Here is a 16,649-nt window from a genome sequence, read left to right as displayed (position 1 = left end):
GATCCCTTATCATTTAGCTACAATATAGCAGGCCAGCAACTGGAAGCAGTTAATGCCATAAATTATTTGGGAGTACGCATTAGGAGTGATTTAAAATGGAATGATCATATAAAGTTGATCGTCGGTAAAGCAGATGCCAGACTGAGATTCATTGGAAGAATCCTAAGGAAATGCAGTCCAAAAACAAAGGGAGTAGGTTACAGTACACTTGTTCACCCGCTGCTCAAGCTCAGCAGTGTGGGAGCCGTACCAGATAGGGTTGATAGAAGAGATAGAGAAGATCCAACGGAGAGCAGCGCACTTCGTTACAGGATCTTTTAGTAATCGCGAAAGCGTTACGGAGTTGATAGATAAACTCCAGTGGAAGACTCTGCAGGAGAGACGTTCAGTAGCTCGGTACGGGCTTTTGTTGAAGTTTTGAGAACATACCTTCACCGAAGAGTCAAGCAGTGTATTGCTCCCTCCTACGTATATCTCGCGAAGAGACCATGAGGATAAAATCAGAGAGATTAGAGCCCACACAGAGGCACACCGACAATCCTTCTTTCCACGAACAATACGAGACTGGAATAGAAGGGAGAACCGATAGAGGTACTCAAGGTACCCTCCGCCACACACCGTCAGGTGGCCTGTGGAGTATGGAGATGTAGATACGGAGCGCCACAGGAATCCATAATGGGGCCATTGCTATTTAATCTGTTTGTTAATAATAAAGATCATGAAGAGAAGGAGAAGGAAATATTGTATGCAATACTATAAAATGACCACAGCTCTGAGCTGTGGTGTTAGCAAATATGTATGCTGGAAAATGGACTTGTTATAAACCTAAAAAAGACTGTGTATGCAGTGTTCAGAAATAGACAGAAGGCTGTGCACATGGGTTTAGAGGTGTATGAAATGAGAATGGAAGAAGTCAAATCCACTAGATTCTTCGGTATTACTGTGGATAATGAGCTGAAATGAAAACAACATATTAATTCTGTTCATAAGAAGCTGAGCTCCATCATATTCATAATAAGGCAGCTGCCATGGTATGCAGACAAACAGCTTTTGTGCACGATATACCATGGACTCTTCAAACCATACCTGCAGTATGGAGTGGTAGTGTGGGGAAACTCAAACATTCCTAGAAATAAAAAGGGTGTTCACAAAAAAAAGCAATCTGGATCATGTTAAGAAGAAAGACTTCTGAAACTACTTCAAAAAACTAGGCATCTTAACTTTTACATCCTTGTACACATATAAAACTATAACATATGTCACAAAAGATAGTGCAGAGTGGACTACAAATGCTAGTGTACACACCCATAACACACAGAGGAAGGATGACATATGAAGCATCCTCCACTGACTGACAATGCTTGAAAAAGGACCCCAGTACTCAGGTATAAAATTACTAAGAAGTCTGCCTAAAAAATTGCACTAAGTTTTCATAGAACCTCAAAGACTAGATGGGAAAGGAATTTTACAACATTGAAGAGTAGTTATCACATTAAATTTGGATATATTGTTACTTATAATCAATAATGTTAAAATTTAAGAAAAATTGTTATGAAGTATGTGACAATGAAAGTTTTCTATATTTGACATGTCCTACATTACACATACATTCACTGTACACCATGTAATCCAACAAGACCAAAGTAAGTTCAATTCCATGACATAACAGTTTTTGTTTGTATAAACACTATATGTTTACTAACTCATTTATCTATGTTCTGACATACAAAAGTGATAAGAAGATGGATTTGTGATTTCCTGTCCAAAAGGTCACATTTCATAGCAATCAATGGAAAGTTGCCAAGTAAAACATGAGTGATACGTGACATTCTCCAGGAAGTGTTATAGGCCCTCGACAGTTCCTAATTTATATAAATGCTTTAGGAGACAGTCTGTGGAGCCCTCTTAGATTATCTGCAGATGATGCTGTCATTTACTGTCTAGTATACTCACCAGAATATCAAAACCAATTGCTTAGACACAAAATCTATATGGTGTGACAAGTGGCAATTGACTCTACATAAGGAAAAGTGTGAGTTGTCCACACAAATACTAAATAGAATTTGTTACATTTCAGTTACACAATAAATCACACAAATCTAAAGGCTTTCATTTCATCTAAATAACTAGGAATTATGATTACAAACAACTTAAATTCGAACAATCACATGGATAACATTGTGGGGATGGCAAACCAAAGACTGTGTTCTATTGCCAGAATACTTAGAAGATGCAACAGACATACTAAAGAGACTGTCTTCATCACATGGGTATGTCCTCTGCTAGAGTATACCTGTTTGGAATCGGATCCTTAGCAGATAGGACTGATCGAGGACATGGAAAAAGTTCAAAGAAGGGCTGGTTATTTTGTATTATTGTGAAACGGGGGAGAGAGTGTCACAGATATCATATGTGATTTGGGGTGGCAACCATTAAAACAAAGGCATTTTTTCAGTGCAGTGAGATTTTTCACAAAATTTCAATCACCAACTTTCTCCTCTGAGTGTGAAAATATTTTATTGGTGCCAACCTACAGAGGAAGAAATGATCAGCATAACAAACTAAGATAAATCAGAGCTCTTGGGGAAAGCTTTAAATGTTCATTTTTCCAATGCACTATTCGAGAGAGGAATGGTAAGAAATAGTCTGAAGGTGGCATTTATGTGTTAATTGCAGAGTAGTCACATATATGTAGCTGTAGAAATAAAATAACCCACAGAATGCTTTAATAATTAATAAACAGGGAACATCATTTCAAACCCAGAATCAAGACTGGGCCACAAGATGAAAAATTTGGTAATGCAGGAGTTGCCCCACAAATATACTTAGTAGCTTCTGAGACTGCCTCAAATGATGGTTTTGAGCTAGTACTTACAGTTTTACAGAGTCAAAGCCTATTTAAGACTCTGTGCCTGCTAACTAGTAATGGAAATCAAAACCTTATGGGAGTATGCATGAACAATTTTATTTATTTTGCATTAGCAGGATAATATTATTTTAAGATTTTGATAGGGTATGCAATCTGCACATATGGGCCATGATGTCTGTTTATGGGCCTAAACTATGTTTATAAGGTTCAGAAGTACCTTGTATTTTGATGAAACTTGTAACACATGGAGCCCATATGAAAGTAAATTTATATTCTGTTAGGACCAAAGATATACAGGAGAGATCTCTTGGCACATAACGGATATGAACTGTATAGTGGAGATACTTGTGTTGCTTGGTAATACTAGTGGAGGCAGAATATCTTACATGTGATTATGCAGGTCTGAGTTAGTCAAATAAGCAGAGTTGAAAAGAAACACTAAAATGTGAAAAACATTTTTCTCATACACTTTCACATTATTCAAAAATTCCAGTCACTAGAGTTTTTTGTAACTGATTCACCATTTGGTCCACTGTATTAGTGTGTGTGTGTGTGTGTGTGTGTGTGTGTGTGTGTGTGTGTGTGTGTGGTGGGGTGTTTACAAGCAAGAATATGCATACTGTAAATGTTTCATCTTTTAAAGAATACTAGTTCAAAAGGTAAGCTACATTGTTCAGTACATTCATTATATGCCTGCACATTTCTCAAGAGTCCCTACTATGACTAATACTATTCCAAACATTATTTCAGCCTGTAAATCACTATGTTTCATGTGGCACCTCATTCACTTAATCTTTAACTGACCCATTGTACAGTTCATACTCTAGTTTCAAGCATGTAGAATGATCTGTAGTGATTGTACATGTCAAGCACACATTACTATATAAAAGTAGTTCCAACATATTGTCTATATATACTACACTATATTCAGTGGTTTGTTAATAATGTGATATTAATCATGAGAATGGCCTTAGCTCTGTTTATGCTTGAATTTATTCAGATGAATATCTCAATCATTATACACAAAATATATTGCTATAAAAGAGCTGTCCTCTCTTTGGTGATACAAAAATCTGCAGTTCAGCCCCTAGTTTGTTCTTCATGTCCCAGTTTATTATAACTCGGTAAATAATTCCCAAGATCTCTGAAAACAATTTTCAGACAGTTACTTCATCCTAGCTGTACTTTTATCCCAAGTTCTAAGTTATTTGCCTTTCATGTCATTAATAGAAAAACTGAAAGACATTGTGTCATTAAATAGCTGCTGATTTTCTCAAATTGTGAGCTTTTTTTCATAGCGGTAGTTTACCACTTACCACTTACATCATGTTTGAAGCAGAGACTGTTAAGATGCAGCAGCAGCTTTAGTAGTTAGTAGTAATAGTGAGTTAAATTTGGGAAAAGCTCCTGAAACCTATGACATATAATTAGTTCTAATTAATATTAACTTTTTTCAGATGTAGAAAACTTTTTACGCTGAAGAAGTGTTAACCTTCATCAGTCAGAGTCTATTCACTGATACACCTCTACTGCAAAAATTAACAGCAACACTGCAGCTCATAAGACCACTTGGCCCAGATCAGGGGAACAGTTTACAGTTATACTGTTAATTTCTTGAAGTATGATACTTCAAGAATAAATTAAGTTTTGTGGCATGGAAAAAACAGCACTAGTCATCTATAAAATGATTCTTGCTTTTTTCCTATAACTCAAGTATCTATTAGTCAAATCACATAATTAAGCTCACCTTCTTTTTGCATCCAGACAGCTAGAAGCCTGAAAACAGTAGCTCCACATACTGCAGCAAAGAAACCACGCCAATAATTTCGAACTGCAAAGTAGACTGTTGTTACTTCTATGCTGAACAACACTCCTGCAAAACATGAAATGAAATAAATATAAAACATTTGAATATTTAGTAATTACTAATAATGATTTGTATTATACTTATGTAACAGACAATAAATCGCATAAACATTATAATGCAAGAAAAGGACATTGATTAAAGATGTAAAAGAACTTAAATATTTCTGCATAACGTTTTTGACAGTGACTTCTATGCAAATATCTTAGTGATTCCCCATCCAAAATTCTATATTTCACATTACAGCTTAAATTGTGTTACCTTCTCCTATATGCTTGAGACACATATAAAATCCATAAGTACATGCAACACCAGGTACTGAGGAGATTCTCATGTTTTAATTAATTACTGAGGCCAGCTTTCTACTTCAATACATTTTTTGCATAATTTTATCACAGAAACTTCCTTTACCACTGCCAAACAGTCCTCAAGAAATGTATGTCAATTCTGAAGAATTAATATGGTGGTTTGCTTTTTGATGAATATTTGACTCTGACATGAAACAAATTTTATTCGAGATGCTCACCAGCTACCAACATCCATGCTTTTGTAACTCCTTTTGTTAGTTCCAAATAGAGATGGGTCATTCGCGAACTAATGGGGCCAAAGGAACGGTTCATCAAGATGAACGGAATGGGCGCAGAACGAATTCTAAGGAACAGTCTTTCATAGTTCACTTTGGTTGCAGATTTCTACTTATAGTTCCCAGGAATGGGAAACAGTTGGTCTCATTCCCACAACAGCACACTGGCTGGTCTAGTTCCAGCCTCAGTCCCTTTCCCATCTGTCTCGGTCTCAGTCGTGGCTTTCTACATATAGTTCCTGGGAGCAGGAAATGGTTGATTTGCTTCCCGCAACAGCACATCAGCCTATCTCATTCCAGCCTTGGTACCGTTTCTGTCCTTCTTCGCGTGGCCACTTGTCACAGTTCCACTGCCGACTGCTCATAGTTAGTTCAGTGTTGAGTTGTTATTTGTTTTGTTCACTGTGCACACCCATTCTAGATCTGCTTCAAATCTTTTTTGAACTCTGAACTTCTTGTTCTTTTCATATTTTATTCAGCATCCATGACCAGTAATTAAAATGTATTTTATAATTATGTAAATAACATAAAATTACATGGTATGTAATACATACACCTTTTCAGGTAACAAAACGGTATATCAGCTTACTTCACTATTTTGATAAAAAGCAGAAGAAATACTTGTAAAAAGGCAAGATTCTTTTGTTATTACACATGCAAAGAAGTCGGCACGGCACATGTGAGAAGCCATTTTCCATCTTTTTTGATACAATGTAAAAGAGCGTGTTCATTAGTATGGAAGGCAAACCGACTTACAATAGAATGAAGCCCGTGCTCCATAACTGAGTGTCTGGTATCACATTTTATAAAGAGAATATGGTAAATTCTACAGTATCATTTCAGTGGTACAGGGTGGCGCACGAAAAATCAGCCCCAAGTACTAGACTGCTCATTATCGCCCACCAATCATTGACTATTGCTTCAAAGTTGTTGTTTGCATTAGTTTATTTGTTATTTATTCACTGCCTGATTATTACATGTTTACCTATTCTGCTCATAGCGGTCAACAAATTGTGCATAATTGGTGGGCAGTCTGTACTCGGGGCCGGTTTTTCGTGCGCCACCTTGTATTATTTCATTGCGATCAGCCGCATAATCTACAGTTGGCTGATTGAGAGGTTTTGCGGAATCATGAAAATTACAAGCGTGTGAGAATTCTGTTATGAATAAAAACTCTGTGCCCTGGGGACGGTGGGGGTGGGGGGGGGGGGGGGGGGGGGGGGGAAGGGGGGGGGGCAAGCCTTCCCTCTCCAATCACCATATACCAAACACAAATAAACGGTGAACGAGTAAAAATGAACAGTTCCCAAAAAAGAGTGATCACCAGTGAACTAGTTCCCAAGGATGAAAGAGTTTGCCGATCTCTAGTTCCAAACTACCATCTGATCAAAGTATAAGCTACCTTTTTATCTAGTCCCAAAATAGTCCCATATGATCAAAGTTTAAGCTACCTATTTATCTAGTCCAAAATGATCACATCAGTTTAGCACCCTCTCCCCCCTCTTTCTCGAGTTCTTCATATGTTAGGATATTCGTTACTAAACCAATACAGTTATTTGGTGGAGGAAATTGACTGTAGCAGTGACATAACAGCACCAGAGCAGCAGAGTTGCAGCTTCTGCAGGTGGCCTGCACTAGAGCAAAATTTACTGTGATGACACCAAAGCCTGAAGACTTTTATACAAGCTGAATCACCTAAAACTTGCACATCAGATATTGTGGAAATGGAATATGCTATTCATGTGTGGTTTTCAAAGCATGGATTGGTAGTCAGGGACTCTTACTGTTAGCCAATAAACAGGTTATAATAGTACATAGGAAGTGTATTTTTTATGTGAACATAAACTTTTTTAAATGAAACAATGCCTATTGACATAAACAAATTAAAAGTAGGATAAATTAGAATGTCAGTGGTGTTTGCAGCAGGATTCTAGTGCGAGTTGTTTATGAGATACCATATTTTGAAAAGTTTCCACACTGACATTTGTTTATGCCATTCAACCAGTGTAGTTGCTAGGTACACTGTTGTTCTATTGGCTTATGGTGTGCTTCTGTGCTCCTTGAGTGCATTGTGATTTGCTAGTCAGTTAGTGTATGTCAGACCAAACAGCAGATCATGAATAGATGATGGGATTTATCAATGCAGAAAAAGCCAACATGCTCATGGTGTATATAGAGCATAGGAGAAATGCAGTTTGTTCTTGTATGGCATATGGAGCAAGATATCCCAATAGATGCCAACCATCTTGGCAATTATTTATGATATGGTAGTGTAGCATCTAGGCAATATACTAGAAGGAAACAAGTGATGACAGAAGAGGAAAAAATCAATGTTCTTGCTGCTGTTGCAGTTGATTTGAACGTTTTCTCCCTTCCAGTTGCATAAGGAAATGACATTAGTCAAGCAAGTGTACTATGCATTCTCCATCGACATAGGTTCCATCTCTATCACATTTCTCTCCATCAAGAGCTGCACGGAACTGGTTATGAGAATCGTGTTAACTTCTGTACATTGGCATTAAGACAGGATACTCCATGTGTATCATGTATCTAGTATAGTGATGAAGTCACATTTATCAATCATGGCGAGATAAACAACTGAAACATGCACTGCTGGTCTGTCGACAATCACCGTTGGCTTTGTCAGATGGAATGTCAGCATCTATGGAGTGAAAACATGTGGTGTGGGATACTGACCATCAGCTCATTGGCCTGTTTTTCATAGATGCAACACAGAACATGCACAAGTATCGCAGTCTCCTAACAGACCATCTTCCATGGATACTAGGGGATGTTCCTCTGCAGACTAGGAGGAACCTGTGGTACCAACATGATGGTTGTCCAGCACATAGTGCATGAAGTACTACACTATTTCTTTATGAATTGTTTCAAAATTGTTGCAGAGGATGTAGAGGAACAGTACCTTGGCTGGGCCATTCCCTGGATTTGATGTTGGTAGACTTTTTTTCTGTGGAGAAAGCTGAAACATGCTGTCTATAAGGACATATCAACTACCTTGTGATATGCAATGATGTATTACTCCAGCCTGATCAAACACCTCTGCTGAAATACTGGCACATGTGCAGCAGTCATTCCATAGCAGACTGGAAGTGTGTATTGCCACTGCCAGAGATGCAACCTGTGATGGTGAGTTGTCTTTTTAGTGGTCAGAATCTACATAACTTGTGCATGCATTTGTGTTGTTCTTTAGTGTGTGCTACCACAGGTATTATACAAGTGTCGGTGTGGCAACTTTTCAAAATACAGTATCTCATAAATGACTAGCACTAGAATCCCACAACAAACATCACTGACATTATAATTTACCCTACTTTTAGTTTTTTAATGCCAGTAGGCATTGTTCCATTTAAAATAGTGTATGTTTGTGCAAAAAATACATTTTATAAATATTATTACAATCTGTTGATTGGCTAACAATATGAGCCTCTGACTACCATTCCATTCTGTGAAAGCCACACATAATAGCATTTTCCACTTCCACAATATTTACAGTGTAAGTTTTAGATGAATGACCTCATATACCTTAGCAAAATATTCCTTGCATTCTGTGATAATAATATATCAACTGACAAAGATCAGACTTTTCCATTACAGTTGCCAATAGAGTTTTTCAAACCAAGAATGTACATGATGCTGGTAGCTTAGTTATGGGTCCTAAATTGGAAAATGAAATTTGTCTTTGCCTATCAGGCCCAGTTACTTATGACACACTACCCTCTATCTACCAACATCCTTGGAAACAATGCACTTTGGTTACTTGCTGTGTATTTATTTATCTTGGCAATATTATGGCCATCAGGATATGATAGTCATTATGTCATGTGTGTCATAAGATGACTCACATCTTATACGAAATCCATCACTTTGAAATAATTATGACTTAAACTGTGGAAATATTAGTAGGCGTAGCAGAAAAATACACAGCTTTTGTTCATTCATGAAAATCAGAACAAGAAAGACCAGTTATAGGCAGTTAGATTTACACTGTGGGCACTGGCAGCAATGGAACTGAAAGATGAAATGGAATGGGGAGAGAAAGATGAATGTGACAGAACACAAGTGAAGAAGAGAAGGAGGAAGAAAGAGGTGTGACTGACTAGTAAACTATAAGAGAAACAAGCATTAATGAGAGAATATGGGAGCATTTGCTTTACTTTTTGATGGAGAAAACTTGACGAACATGTTAATACTTCAGGGGAACGTTATAAAGCTTACAAAAGGAAGTGTTTCATATTTTTCTTAAAATTCAGAACTGCATTGTACATCTTCAGAGGGTCTCAAGGATATGCTGAGTATTGCCGATTCAGATATTGGGCTTCAGAGTGCAACATAAATATTGTGAAAAGTGGGTGTGATTGGTAGAGATAATCCTTATCAAAGATAAATTTTAACTATTGACTGTTGTCTATCAAAGATAAAACTTCACTATCAACTCTGTATGATAATCACAGAAGCTGGATGGACAAACATATGTACAAGGGAGATAACTGTGAAGAAACCTTGGATAAAAGAAGAAATACTTCAACTGATTGGCAAAAGGAGGTACAAAAACATTCAAGGAAAGATAGGAATACTGCAGTATAGCTTAATTAGGAATGAAATAAATAGGAAATGCATGGAAGCCAAAGAAAACAGCTGCACGAAAATTGTGAAGAAATCAAAAAAGAAATAGCAGTCAGAAGAACTAATTCAGCACATGGAAAAATCAAAGCCATCAGTGAAATTAAAAGCAAGGGCATTGACATTGAGAATGCAATCATAATTCCACAGCTATAAATGTAGGAGAGAGTGGATAGGTGGATAGATTACATTGGAGGCCTCTTACAAGGGAGAACAATTGTCTGATGACATGATGGAGGATGCAATAGGAGTTGAGATGGTAAATATAGGGAATCTCGTACTACAATCACAGTTTAAAAGAGCTTTGGAGACTTGTAATCAAATACAATGGAAAGAATAGACAACATTTGTTTTGGATTTCTAAAATCATTGAAGGAAGCAGCAACCAAATGACTCTTCAAGTTGTTGTGTAGAATCTATGAGACTGGACACATACTATCACACTTTTGGAACATATCATCCACATGATCCTGAAAATACCAAGGGCAGATAGGAGTGAGAACTATCATTCAATCAGCTTAACACTTCATGCATCTAAATTGTTGACAAGAATAATATACAGGAGAATGGAAAAGAAAACTGAGGATCTAAAAATGGGAAGTCGTGGTTGGAACATCAAAAATACTATGAAAAAGATAGATTGCTACTCACAATAAAAATCTGTGAGTAGCAGTCTACCATTTTCATAATATTGTTAAAATTGAGGATCTGCTAGATGATGATCAGTATGGTTTTAGGAAAGGTAAAGGCACCAGAGAGGCTATTCTGACACTGTGTCTTATATTGAAAGCAGAACATAAGAAATATCAGGACAACTTCATAGGGCATGTCAACATGGAAAAAGCATTTGACAGAGTAAAATGGTGTAAGATGTTCAAAATTCTGAGGGTTATAGGAGTAAGCTATAAGGAAAGCCAGGTAATATACATCATACAGAAGAAACAAAGTGAACACCAAGAATGGAAGCACAAGAAATCAGTGCTCAGATTAAAAAGAGTTTAGGTAGGACAGTGATGTAATCTTTTGTCCCTAATTTTCAATCTATACACTTAAGAAGCAATGACAAAAATAAAAGAATGAATTTACAATTCAAGTTGAAGTGTAGCGAATGAGAAGATTCACTTATGATATTGCGATCAGTGGAAGTGAAGAGGTACTACAGGACCTTTTTATTCGAATGAACAGTAAAATGAGTAGAGAATAAAGATTAATGATAAATTTTAAAAAAATCAAAAGTAATGAGAAGTAGCAGAATTGAGATTACTGATAAACCACAAATTTAAAAAATGCAAAAGTAATGAGAAGTAGCAGAATTGAGATTACTGATAAACTTAACACCAAAACTTGAATTCTGCTCCTTTGGAAGCAAAATAACACAAGACAGATTAAGCAAGGATGTAAAAAGCAGATCAGCAGAGACAGAAGATGTCTACTAATATCAAACTTAGGCCTTAATTTGAGGAAGAAATTTCTGAGAATGTATGTCTGGAGCACAGCAGTGCATGGCACTGAATCATGGCTTGTGGGGAAACTGGACGGGAAGAGAACTGATGCATCTGTGATGTGGTGCTATAGAAGAATGATGAAAATTAAGTGGAATGGAAAAATAATGAATGAGTAGGCTCTGCACATAGCCAGCAAATAAAAGAACATACTACCTGCACTAGGCTTGTCCATCATCTTCTGGAATATTGTTGTGCAGTATGGGAAATGTATCAGACAGCATTATTTGAGGAAACCAAAAAAGTTCACAGAAGAGCAGTTCATTTTGTAATATCATGAAATAGGAGAGAGGGTGTCACTGATGTGATATGTGAGTTGGGATAGCAGTCATTAAAACAAAGGTGTTTTTCATTGCAGTAAGATGATTTGACAAAATTTCAGTCACAAACTTTCTCCTCCAAATGTGAAAATATTTTGGTGGTGTCCACTTACATAGGGAGAAATGATTACAAAAATAAAATAAGGGACATCAGAGCTCCCATGGAAAGATTTAAGCATTTTTTTCCTGATTTGCTGTTTGAGAGTAGAACAGTAGAGGAATAGCTTCAAAGATTGAAGGTGGTTTGATGAGCCCTCTGCCAAGCACTTAATTATTAATTTCAGAGCAGTGATGTAGATGTAGACATAGAAAACACTGACAAGAAGAAGGAACCAGAATTATAGGAGATTTGTTAAGACATCAGAAAATAACTTCCATTGTGCTAGAATGAGATCTAGAGGGTAAAAACTGCAGGAAAAGACAGAGATGGGAATAGATCCAATAAATAACTGTGGATATATGGTGTAAGTGTTACTGTGAGACGAAGAGGTTAGCACAAGAGATGAACTTGTGTTGGGCCACATCAAACCAGTCAGAAGACTGATTCACCTCCCCACCCCCCACCCCTCCCCACCCAAAAAAAGAAAAAAATACCATGTTCATGCTTTGGTGTTTACAGAAACTTGACTTACATACATCATATAAGTATTCAGCCAAGCCTGACTGGTAGAGAATCACATGGTGGCCATGTATTTCTTTCTTAGGGCTAGGTTTGATTGTACTTCTTTCCCATTGAATGGTATTTAAGCTGGCTTAGTCTTTTTGATTCAGGATTGTACTCAAAAATCTATATCTTGGTGCCTGTCATTACTCTGTCCAAAAAATCAGTGTTACTTCCATAGCATTCCAATGGCTCATGACACTTCAGCACACAGATTTCCTTCTGTTCATCTATCAGCACTTTTGGGGCTTTCTTTGCATTAACTTTTCTTATCCCTAATTTGTCTCTCAAAATGCAATAAACATTCAATTTTGGAACATCGAAATCTTCTGCTATCATTCTTATGCTCTGGCATTGATCCCTATTCAAAACTTTCTGCAATTTATCCACATGTTCATGCATTTGAGATGCTTTAGGCATTCATTGTCGTTTATGTTTCCTTGGTCCTGCCAGAACATCTTGTGCCACTCATGAATTCTTGACTGGAAGCTTCTTGATCCAGGTCCACCCTCTCAGAGCCTAATTACCATACCATACTTCTTAAGAAGCTAGCAAATAAAGGTATAAGAGGAATTGCAAACAAATGGTTAGAATCTTACCTGTCAAACAGACTACAAAGAGTTGAAATTAATTTGGAAAAAAAGAATACAACCACCCATCAATGTACTGTCCACTCCTCTGACACAATGCCTATTAGATATGGTGTGCCACAAGGCTCAATCCTGGGACCCATACTGTTTCTGCTTTACACTGATGACATAAGTACAAAGCTTGCTACAGGACATACCACACTATTTGCCGATGACACGAGTATACTAATAACAGGTACTGATACAGAGGACCACAACCAAAAAATTAAACCGCTTGTATAGTCACTCAGCATATGGTTCAACGAGAACAAACTGATTATAAATATACAGAAAACAATGTACATCAACTTCAGACTCTCATCCCCAAAACAAGAAATGGGCAATGTGATTCTAAATAACCAAGAGCTTATGCGTGTGGACTCTGCCTAGTTTCTTGGCATATGGCTTGAAGAAAATCTTAAGTGGGAGACACACACAAATAATATCTCAAAAAGGTATTAACTGTGTGTTACATGTTAAGGATACTCAAAAAATCAGTCACAAAATCTGTTCTCATACATGTATATTATGCTTATCATATTTTGGGGGAACTCACCTGGGGATAGATATATTTTCAAAATGCAAAAAAAGGCAATACGCATAATATGTAACCTAAGACATAACGAATCACGCAGACAACATTTCAAAACAAATGGCATTATGACTCTGCCCTCTGCTTACATTTATAATATCGTCTCATTTTTTAAGTCATACCTGTTAAACAATGACTACACATTAAAATTCAATGGAGATATTCATAACTGCGCAACAAGGCAGCAATCTGACCTATATATGATTCAGTCCAGAACTGCCAGCTACCAAAAAAGTGTTTTAAATGTTGGGATACAAATGTATAATAATTTACCAAATGAAATCAAAGCAACAAAGAACCCAAGCACCTTCACACATAAATTTAAAAAAAATCTCTTGGACCAATGCTTTTATGCAGTTGATAATTTTTTTGAAAGGGGTTAAAATTGTAAACAGTTTTATAATAAATGTTCAATTAGATCTGAAAATTATATACTGTGCATGTCCATGAAATATACTGGATTATTATATACTGTGCATGTCTATGAAATATACTGGATTATTTTACTATTACATTTGTACTGGCTGCTTGTATTTTACTATACAACATTTGTATTTACTGTTTTGTTAAAGATAGATAATTTCATCATTACAAAATAATGTAAAATCAATTTATTAAAAATAACTTGCAAATATGTTCTCTTGATGTGTCCAATATCGTATGTACAACCATACAGTTCTATGATTTGTATTGACTGTTTTGTTTAAAATAGATAATTTCCTCACTACAAAATAATGTAAAAATCAATTTGTAAAAATTACTTGTAAATATGCTCTCTTGACCTGTCCAATATCATATGAGCAACTGTACAATACTATGATTGCCTGGATCAATAAAATACAACACAATACATTTTTTTTTTGTTTAATGCCAAATTAAATTGCATATTGCTGCTCAATTAACTTTTGCATCTTGAATCTTGATGCATCACCAAAACACACTATGCACCAAACATTATCTTCACTCTTTCACTGCTGTATGTGACTGATACAAATCCCATTCATTAGCTGCGACCCTTCATCACCATTCCCACTGAAAATCTCATAGCTCTAGTCCTTCTAGTCACTGGTAAATTTTATTTTGGAAACTTTTGTAAGAAATTCTGAATAGGTGCTGATGTCCCCCATCTGGTTTATCTTTTCTAACAGTTATAAGAAATGTATGGCTCATAAGATGAACAGATGCAGAGTAATGTTTCAGACAAGAGATTTGTGAGACAGATTAGTTGATGGAAAGTAAGGCTCAGTTCTTTGTAACAGATGGCCAAGGATTGGACATTACAATGTACCACTAATAGTTCTGTCACATCGGTCTGGGTGATTTGCTGCAGACAACAATGGATTACACTCCAGACTGCTATTTGTCTCACAAAAATAATCTGAATCACTTCAGAATCTAAATGAAAGTTATGCCATATCCCAATTCCCCTTTCACCATAAAACCCGTTTGTAACAATGAAGAATTGTGAGTACAAGTGACTCCTGGGAATGTGACAATGAGTGAACATGTATACTGTGATGAGCACACAGAAGGAAGAGAAACAAATAAGTATTCTGATCCAATATTTCAAAGCCCCTGCTGTCTCCAGAGACAGGGATGACCACAACTGTGGAAGAAAATAGACTGCTAAGAATAGACTATTGCTTGGGACAGTAAAATTAAGAATATTAACTGTAATAGTAAAGGGACAATCATTGAGAGGTGGACTTATTTATACGGTAGATGTTAGGACTCATATCAGAAAATATAGTGACCAACTTACAAGATTACCAGTTTGTTTTTTGACTGCATAACATAAATTTACGAAGACACCTATACAAAGAAAAGGGAGATCAGAATGACCTGTGATCATTGTACTTTGATTTGCAAGTTCATTAACCACATCAAAGAGAGAATATGAATTATTTTGAATATGTAGCCCCAAAAACTCACTGGGTACTTTCTGTCAACACCTTAAATTATTATTCCACCACTTAGTAGCCAGCTGAACTGATCCAATATAGATGATGCAAATAAAATAATCAGTCCTATATGTTACCATCTTTTAATGTCACTAACAAAAGTACAAACCACTTTCCCTTTTGTGATTAAACAATGCATGTATTAACATCATTAAACAAGCCTCTACTTAATTTTATTAACACTGATGTTAACACACTACTACAACAAACAGTTGCTAGATGTTATTTTATGAATATAGCTTTGAAACTGCAGACAACAACTATGCAATACCTGCTGCATAGATAAATATGCTGTTGAGTATGTGATAGTTGGAACAAATCTGTACCATAGTGTCACCTCCATTCATATTCTGAGAATGTTTCTCTGAAAATCGTGTATCTTATGTACCAGGCAGTCATAATTAAACTGATGGTGTTCTGAGTGCTACAGTGTGTGCTGTATACATCACAGGAAATTGAAACAGCATAGATATGTTCTTTAATTGGTGTGCTTGCACAGTATGCTGAAAAAAATAATAGTTTCACTTTCTGTCACCAGGAGAAGATGTGGGGCTGTAAGCAGTCGAAATGTGAACTGTTTCCTGTTTCGATGTCAGTATGCTGTTTTTCACTTGGCGACATGTGTTGATTTCTTTTGTGAAGTGACGGTAGCTGTAAAGAGTTAAGAAGGTTGAAGTTTTCCGTATGAAATGGAATGGATATTGAGAAGCAAGGCCGTGCACTGCTGGTAAAGTTGTTTTAACAAAATGGCAGCAATAGCAGTGCTGCATTTCAGTAATACCACTGACAGAACCTATCACTGGCAGAACCAGCTGTGAAGAGGCTAGAGAATATGATCAAAAAATTTGAAGAAACAGGTGAATTAGGGGCGCATAAGGGAGAGGGAGGCAGCCCATTCCCATGACAAAGTTAATAAAATTGCTGCAGCTATAGCCAACTGTGCAGTAATGCCTCAAATTCTGCAGCAGCGCTCAAGCAGTGTCATGGGGATTGTATCTCCCCTGGTCAACAGCACAAAATACTTTGT

The 16,649-nt window shown here is 36.6% G+C and overlaps 1 protein-coding gene across 2 annotated transcripts in view; it reads right to left on the bottom strand.

Moving 5' to 3' along the window:
* LOC124554888 (chloride channel protein 2) overlaps positions 1-16,649 on the bottom strand; it is a 532,144-nt gene that overhangs the window by 171,808 nt on the left and 343,687 nt on the right. For both annotated transcript variants that reach the window (XM_047128564.1, XM_047128563.1), the window contains exon 6: positions 4,617-4,742. In XM_047128564.1, coding sequence (XP_046984520.1) covers positions 4,617-4,742 — 126 coding nt within the window. The remainder of the gene's footprint in view (positions 1-4,616; positions 4,743-16,649) is intronic.

The sequence above is a fragment of the Schistocerca americana genome, chromosome X (genome assembly GCF_021461395.2).
Source record: "Schistocerca americana isolate TAMUIC-IGC-003095 chromosome X, iqSchAmer2.1, whole genome shotgun sequence".
NCBI lineage: Eukaryota > Metazoa > Arthropoda > Insecta > Orthoptera > Acrididae > Schistocerca > Schistocerca americana.
The sequence above is the reverse complement of the archived record's forward strand: the minus strand, read 5'-3'. Positions and strand labels throughout refer to the sequence as shown.